This window comes from Vipera ursinii, assembly GCF_947247035.1.
Source record: "Vipera ursinii genome assembly, chromosome: 2".
Classification (NCBI taxonomy): Eukaryota; Metazoa; Chordata; class Lepidosauria; order Squamata; family Viperidae; genus Vipera; species Vipera ursinii.
In genome coordinates this window covers 106,648,131-106,656,908 of record NC_139513.1, presented here as the reverse complement: position 1 = coordinate 106,656,908, position 8,778 = coordinate 106,648,131, and the positions used below count along the sequence as shown (strand labels likewise).

Below are 8,778 nucleotides of genomic sequence, written 5' to 3'. Positions count from 1 at the left end.
GGGGGAGATGCCTCTTCCCTCCAGTGAGTAATGCCGTCCCCTTGTGACTTCAGCCCTCAGGCAGAGAAGCAGGATCCCATCCTCGTCGCCACTATTATGTCGTGGGCTCTGATGAGCAGGAATGAGAACATGCAGATGAGTACAGACAAACTCATACTTTATTTAAGCAGAAACTGTACTGAGAGATTGGAGTCACCCTGCTTCAATATATAGCCAGGCCCTATGGTATTAACCAATCGGACTGAAGCTATACTTGCCGCCCAAAGTTGACCTATGGCAGGACCGGAGATGTCCTGTCTGGGTTGCTGGAGAACCGTTAGTTCTCCATCAATGCACATGATATTCCCAAAGTCCAGTACATAACAAGAAGATTACATGCATTTATGATTATTTCCCATTTAAACAAAAAATATGTTTGGACAAGGTGCAAACTATGTAAAAACGTATGATCAGGTCAGAGCACTTTCCCCACAAACAAAGACTATACATTCCAGAACATTTTTAGTCTGGATAAAATAGATTTTCCCCTAAATTAAAAAAGATTGCTTAGCCTTAGAAGGTTTTTGAAAGATACAGAAAAAATGGTTAAGAAAAAGAAGGGATGAGCAGTTTCTGGACTTTGTGCTTGAGGTAGAAAAAATGATACTTTGATTTTTGGGTTTTACTGTTTAGACTGATTTGTTGATATAGAAATGGCTAGTTCATACTACTACAGAAATGTAAAAAGTTGAGGTTCAGTGTTAATGCCTTATTTTACTGCAACAGAGGGAGTCGGAAGTCAACACATTTTTTCTTGCCTTCCGCTTCACACTTCACTTTTCTCCTTTCCCCTACCTATGTTCCTTATTTTCTTTTGTATTTTCGTATTTTATGTTATAAGTGAATAAAATTAAAATTACAGTTGAACAAGAAAAAGAAGGGATGAGGATTAACATGGCACTGTAAAATTTCTCTCATAATTGGCCAAAGTATAATTTCGGTTTGTTTAAACAAGTATAATAGTGAATAAAAAAATTATCACTTAGGCTATATTTCAGGGAGAACTTTCCAGTATTTCTGAGTACAGACCTATCAGAATGAACCCAAGGTCAATAACACCAGGGTGAGTGATTCTTGCTAAATTGCACTCCTGTCATTAAAATAATTAACTTCCTTTTACAACTTTATGAGGACAGCTGTGGGGTGCTCAGGTGGGTAAAGTGAACTAAGATAGCTGTATATAAACTGGAGCTTTTCATTCCTGGACCAAGTCAGAATCTTCCTCATCAACACTTCCTCTGCCACGTTTTTCACTGCCCTCCTACAGAAGATGAGTTTCACTGGAAAATATGAAATGGAAAATGAAGAAAACTATGACAACTTTATGAAGCAGATAGGTGTGTATGTATATCTTTCCTTTTTCATAAATTAAATTTCATAAATTTCTTTGGCTAGATACAGGGAGTTCTTCCCCTGTGCATTTCAAGAGAAAAGCATTATCTTCACATTAACTTTATCTAGGGTCTTCTAGTAAAATAACGTGCAAACTTTTAAAATTTTAATGGTATGGTATTTTGGGGCATAGTGGTGGATGAGGACAAAATATACATCAGTAGTGGAGAATCCCACAGTATCTGTAGGATTTTTTCTGACGGCTTTTTTTAATACAAATTTTTGTAATTCAAAAACTTGCACCATCTTCTTTCTCAGATAAATTAGATTAAGTTATGAGCAAGGTTTCATCAGCAGACAGGAAAGGCTGCAGACATGTATTGTGGCTACTGATTGGGCAGTTGCTTTTTTTATACATTTATAATCATAAAATATAACAAGTTGGCTCTACCAAAAGCAATACTTTTAGGGACAAACGTCCCATATAGGAAAGGTGACAATTCATTACTATCTATAAATATGAATTCAAGATAAATGTAAATTCAGGGGAAAAAACCCCTAACTTTCTAGGGAAAAATGAAAGCAATTAAACAACAGCACTTTTATGGACCCTGATAAACAATTAATAGGTACAGTGTTGATTAACAACTGCTTCTTATTCCCTTTCTCTTAGGTCTTCCTCATGATGCAATTGAGAAAGGAAGAAATTTCAAAATCATTACTGAAATAGTACAGAATAATGATGAATTCACTTGGTCCCAGATTTATCCAGGAGGGCATATCTTGAGTAATAAGTTTGTTATTGGCACGGAATCAGAAATGGAGACAGTAGGAGGCAAAAAATTCAAGGTAAGCAAATGGTTGGCACCATGATCTCTATTTTGCAGATTTAGACAACCCTGTTTCCTGACGTTCCTGGTACTGATCTTAAGTGTTTATGAACTTTGAAACATGAGCAAAAATTGTTAGGGTTCCAAATTTGCTATCATGTACGTTTGAATTTTATTTTTTACCCATCTACCCATCCTAATTACTTCAGACTCTACTGACAGAAGACTATTTCTCTTGGCCATGATAAAAATGCTACCCATACATTCCTCAGACAGCAGAAAAATATATCAGCACAACATTGGCAGCCCTTACTGCCAATCTATATTTTATCATAGACACTGTGCCAGGAAATGGGGCAGCCTGTACAGGTATACGGTACTCTTCGAGTAGGGATTAGTGAATTTGGTTGTCCAAAGCCAAGTGACCCTGGAAAACCAGTACCCATGCATTGGAGGGATGGGGTATGCCTGCAGATAACTGAATGCCACAATAATCTCATTCTCAGGAATCAGCTGAATGTAGTGATGTGTCAATAAATGTATAACAACTGGGTCCTTTACCGCTTCCCTGATAGCCAACAAACTGGTGATTGGCATTGTGGGTCAGCTCTGCTCTCAACCAGCTTGCAAAATTCCAGAAAATGCAACAATCCGTTTTTATGTGCCAGTTCCAGTACACCACTGCTTGACTGTGACATCAAATTTGAATTGCATTAAATTGTACCCATGGCAAAGTGCTCCAGCTTGTTGGCTAAAGGAAAAAAAATACTATTTTAACTATGGAATGGCATAGATGACTTTAAGTTGCTGTAGAAATAGGCTGGGGTGAGATGAAGGTAAGATCATGAAATCATGTCAGAAAAAAGAGGTTGCTAGGATATACTGTATTTGCGCTATGGCAAATGGGGAAAGGCTCAGAGTACTGTACTGCAGTTTTGGTACAATAGTGTTTCTGTTTCTTTAGCACACTGGTTGGATCCAGATTTATTTATAATAAGTGCAGTCTGTATGAAACCAACTGAACTTTTGGAGGTCCAATGCCAGCGATTGTTATGGCTATTATTAAATCCAATCCAGTTTGTATAATTAATTTGTATTTTTTTTCTTTCCAGTAGTGATCAAACAGCTCTATGGAAGCAAGAGTGAAAATAGCATTTGGTTGGATTAGGGTGCTCATAGTTCCATCTTAGATATGGATAATTAATGACCTCTATAGGGACGCGGTGGCTCAGTGGGTTAGGACGCTGAGCTTGTCGATCAGAAGGTCGGCAGTTTGGCGGGTCGAATCCCGAGTGCCGTGTAACAGAGTGAGCGCCTGTTACTCGTCCCAGCTTCTGCCAACCTAGCAGTTCGAAAGCACGTAAAAATGCAAGTAGAAAAATAGGGACCACTACGGTGTGAAGGTAACAGCGTTCCGTGCGCCTTTGGCGTCTAGTCATGCCGGCCACATGACCACGGAGACGTCCTCGGACAAGCGCTGGCTCTTCGGCTTTGAAACGGAGATGAGCACCGGCCCCTAGAGTCGGAAACGACTAGCACGCATGTGCGGGGGAACCTTTACCTTTTACCTAATGACCTCTATAGAATCCCTGGTTGCAGAAAGTAATGCTAGAGATCTCCCTATGCTGGCAACAAGATTGGTGCTTCCCCTAATGACAGCAGAAAACCAATTATGAGCAGGAGAACTAGGAGGAAGGAAACTTGACTGGCCAACTTTTTCCACGATTCCTTATTTAATGTGGCTTGTTTCTTACAGCAGAAATCATAATTTGCAAGAAGGTTAATATATGACTTGCAGAGATTGCTTTCCACATCTTCCTACAGTTTGCTAAAATCAGTATAGAAAGCAAGGTTATACTTCCCACACCTTTGCCCAGCATTGGGTGAAATCATTGATTTCTTATAGTTTGCTTGGGGAAAAAAGGATCAGTACGATCTTGAGAAAATAGAAATGCTCGAATGATCACCAACAAACTATTTTGTGCCTCTTGAAGTCATCCTATCTGAATCTATATCCTTCCTACCTTTTACCCAATTGCAGAAGTTAGCATTACCTATAGAACAGGGGTCCTCAACTTTGGCAACTTTAAGACTTGTGGACTTCAACTCCCAGAATTCCTCAGCCAGCTTTGCTGGATGGGGAATTCTGGGAGTTGAAGTGCACAAGTCTTAAAGTTGCCAAGGTTGAGTACCCCTGCTATAGAACACCATGGAGGATCTACAAATTTAGATAAATCTAGAAGTGCAATGGAAGAACCTAGAAAACACCAATTACTTGGAAATAGCTTCCTGCTATTATATAAATGCGCTAATAGTGGAATAAATGTAGCAGATGTGAATGTTAAATAAGTCAAAACCAAGTTAGCAGATCAGTAAGGTAAGAAAGAAAGCAGATATCAAAACCACAGGCTGAACATACACAGTATTTCTACATACTTAAAAAATACTGTATATCAAAAATATGAGAATCATACATTTAATTTTGGATGGCTCTGTTCCCCCCCCCAAAATGATAGCTTTCCAAGTGGAGAGAATAGTGGCATCTCTGCTCATTTTTCTTCATGTTCCAGTTCATGTAGCAGATGTCTCCTATAAAGGAGGCAACCGAGAGATGAAAAGTTGCTCCATTTACCACCATTTCACTGTTCTGAAATACTTGTAGTCTTTTCCAAAAAATATGAAAGTGTAAATCGGGAGGTATGGTGTTGGAGAAGGAACGTGTCGACCCAAGTCGATCCTCAGTAATAGAAACTAGTGATTTGGGGGCAGTCTCTGCTCCTCAACCCATTTTATAAGGCTATAAAGATTCTTATAAATTCTTGGTCTGGAGTTCCAAGGAACTGTTTTGTGACCAAATATTCCAGGACATAAGCAGTTATAATACATTGTAGGAAAAAAATGAGGTTCTCTATATAGCTTCAGTATATAGATTAGCTCTTGAGGGTAGGCTTGGATAAATATAACAAACAGATAATAAATACGTCATTAATTTAAAAATCCAGCCCTTCTTAAATCTCCTTAGTTTCAGCAAATGAGAGTAACAAACAAGGTTGACTCTCTCCCTAAAATCAATGGAAAAACTTCTTGAGGGTCAGACCATGCTTTAAATTTTATTTAGTATACTCAGCTAATATACCCTCCCCCCCATTTTAAGCTAGCAGAAGCAACCTTCTATCACTCATCTCTGCTAACGTATTAAATGGTGCATTAGGATTGTATTTTTGTTTTTGGTACCTGAATATGGTTGCTAAAATAAGATCCAGCAACTGCCTGAACAAGCGCTAAGTGCTTACTAGGTTATTTCTAGCTATAGTTTAGAGTTGTTATCAGATATATTTTGTGATCAAAGCTATTTTCAGTCCCAGGGAAGATTCATCCTGCCCAAGAAGTCTTTGATCTAAATGCTATTGAATGAACTTCAGTCAACATGACAACTAACACATGCCAATCTGTTTCAGGCAATACTTAGAAAGGAAAATGGCAAAGTGATTGCTGACTTCCCAAACTACCATTATACTGCGGAGCTCGCTGGGGATAAACTTATTGAGGTAAATCTTGGAAAATAACTCTTTGAGGTTGGAACGTGTGATGTCAAAAAGACTGGACAGAAATATATTAATATGAAAACTAACTCAATATTAATGTTGCTGGAAGGAGCAATAATAGGATTGTATAGCACTGCTGATTCCAAGATTAAAAAAAACCTCCATTTTGCAGGGAAGTGAGTACCTCTCTTCAACTCCTGAAAGCTGCTGCATCTTTTCCAGAGAATTCTGGCTGCCTTCTCCACATACCCTTTTCAGGAAAAAAAAACTCTTTTGCATTAGAGTTAAGCCCTGGTTCTTTGTCCTTAGTGCTGAAGAACCTTTTTGAGTTCAAATCTGGAGTATTGCACAACTCTAGACAGTTGTCTCAATATATTTGCAGTGAGGTCGTGGTCGCTCAGCAGTTAAAGACGTTGAGCTTATCAGTTGGAAAGCTGACAGCCCCGGTACAAGGCCCGATGTCACACATCCGGGTGAGCTCTTGATATGTGCCCCAGCTTCTGCCCAGGTAGCAGTTTGAGAGGATACAAATGTGAGTAGATAAATAGGTAGCACTTTGGTGGGAAGTTCACAGCATTTCGTGAGCCTCAGTGTATAGTCATGCTGGCCACATGAACCCAGAAATGTCTTCAGATAATGTTTCTCCTTTGGCTTAGAAATGGAGATGAGCACCACCGGCTAGAGTAGACACGTCTGGACAAGGGCAACCATTACCTTTCTTTATAGTTGCAGTAAATGGATCAGTAAATCAAAGAACAAGGGGTGAGTGAGGAGGGCTAAATTCATGCCTTGTAGGCAGATTTTTTTTAACTTAATAGCCTCCTTCCATGTACCTAGTGTAGCCAAAGAAGTCTATCACTTGCTGAAAATAAAAATATGAAAATGCAACATATGAATAAATAAAATATTTTTTTTAAAAAGGTGTTTGCTATGTGTGGGGATAAAAACAGCTGATTTACCCAGAGTTTCTTAAGTTTTCTTAAGACCCTTTATCAAGTCTTGGCCTGGATTTCCACAAATCCCCTTTTTTATAACCAGAAGTTCTAGGAAATAAGGATACCTGTATGAATTAAGGTGCAGCAATGGAGAGTTTTGAAACTGGCTTTTCTAAAACACCTTGAGGATGGATTTAATTCACCTGCTCATCCATATAGAGCTAATGCAGAATTTCTAGATCATTAATAGCTGCAGAAGAAGAAAGCCTTCAGCTGTACATGTCAGAATGAAAAAATGCTACTAGATATAGATTTATTCATTTGTGAAAATGTATGTGGCTGCCCTGCTCACTCTCAGTGACTCAGGGTGGCTTGCATATATGCAGTAGATATACAGATATTACTCTGTAGATTCAACAAAATGTTTTTTTTTAAATTTATTTAATAAATTTATTAATTCTTTAAGGTTTCTACAGTTGCTGATATAACCTTCAAGAGAATCAGTAAGAAGCTGTCATAAGAAGTTTCTTGGAGAAGAAAAAATCCAGTCCTTAGCCATATTGGAAAATGTACCAAGTTATATAAAGTGATAAATCTTTTCTAAGTTTGTATTTCCTTTGCAAACAAATAAAAGACATATTTTACTTCCTATGCGTAACTGCTCTATTGGTTTTTCCCTTCCCTCTATACGGTATATCATATTGGTGGAATCTTGAATTATTATCTAACTATTCCTAATAAAGCTGAGCAAGATTTCAGGCTTTGTTATGTGGAACTTCCCATAATACATATGATAAAGAGTGAATGAACATTTTTCACCATCATACTGTGGCCGGCTTTCCACCACACACTATGGCAAAACCAAGCAAATTATATGTTGACTTAGTACATTCTGTGTTTCCAGCCACAAACGTATTTTGGAGCATAATGTGTGATGTGTGAAGGGTGGCTTTTATAAACCTTCTAATATAAACGGTTATAAACAAACAAGCACAAACAATTATTTATAGCAATGTGAGCCTGGTCTCTCTCTACAGAGCTGAAGAACAATGACTTGTGTTCATTTAATATAAGTGGTTATTGTACGTGCAGTGTTTCAATTAATCATATAACTTGAAAGAAAGCCTTCAATATTACTAACTAGAGGACATTGACACAATCATCATAGCTACTATTACAAATCTTACCTTTTTAACACTGTATGCCATATCTCAGTGCTAGCTTGCACTGTTCCAATTACAAAATAGTGTCTCAATTGTTCCAGCTAGCTTGAGGTCTCACAGTGTTTGTTGACTGTGACAGAAGCCAGCTTTGCATGCCAGTATAGACAATACAGACAAACAACAGTGAACATGGTGAAATATTTTCCCCTTCATAATGAATATGGTCATTGGTGACTATTTGAGAAGTGAATATGGTGATGAGAACCTGTGATCCTAGGAATCACCTAGTCTCTACAGCTTCTTTTTTCATCTCACAATATTATAAACAGGTGATTTTTTTAAATTTGTCTTTTGTATTCCCATTTTAGTAATCTCAATTTTCTTGTCTTCCATGCATTCAGACTCTGCATAACAGCCAAAGATTTTCAAAATGTCATCATCTAAAAGTTTATCCATTGAAACCTGTACCCTTCTAAGATATTAGTTACCAATATTTTAGTCTATGTTCAAAATAACTTTTAAGATTAGAAAAAGTTATAGCTGGCTTAGCCATTTTAACTCTTTTCTCTCTGGTCCTTTAGTTTTCTCTTGTGTCCATTTGTAACCTTCATCATACCTCAGTTCCTAATATGGGTTTAATTCTATTTCAGTTTTTTCCCATGATTATATTATTTAATTATATACTTGCTTTTCAAATCTTACAACAAAAATAATCAATGTCAAATCTCTTAATCGGTTTAAAACAAATCAAAATTCTTTTTTTCTTTTTGCCAATTGTATATTGTTTTAACTTCTTAAGTGTTCAACATTATGTAAATTCAAAAAAGAAGGTAAAACATGTCAGATGTCACATTAAGCTTCCTGTTTTGATGGCCTCTAATATCCATAAAGTACTTAAATTACACATTTCCAGATGTGATTAAAAATGAGTTTG

The 8,778-nt window shown here is 37.4% G+C and overlaps 1 protein-coding gene across 1 annotated transcript; it reads left to right on the top strand.

Annotated features, from left to right (window-relative positions):
- Positions 1-1,076: 1,076 nt before the first annotated feature.
- FABP6 (fatty acid binding protein 6) lies at positions 1,077-7,298 on the top strand (the record flags this gene model as incomplete). Its single annotated transcript, XM_083356940.1, has 5 exons — positions 1,077-1,102; positions 1,255-1,376; positions 2,045-2,220; positions 5,660-5,749; positions 7,148-7,298. The coding sequence occupies 5 exons, from the start codon at positions 1,077-1,079 to the stop codon at positions 7,199-7,201; spliced, it is 468 nt and encodes a 155-aa protein (XP_083213066.1). The 3' UTR covers positions 7,202-7,298.
- Positions 7,299-8,778: the final 1,480 nt, after the last annotated feature.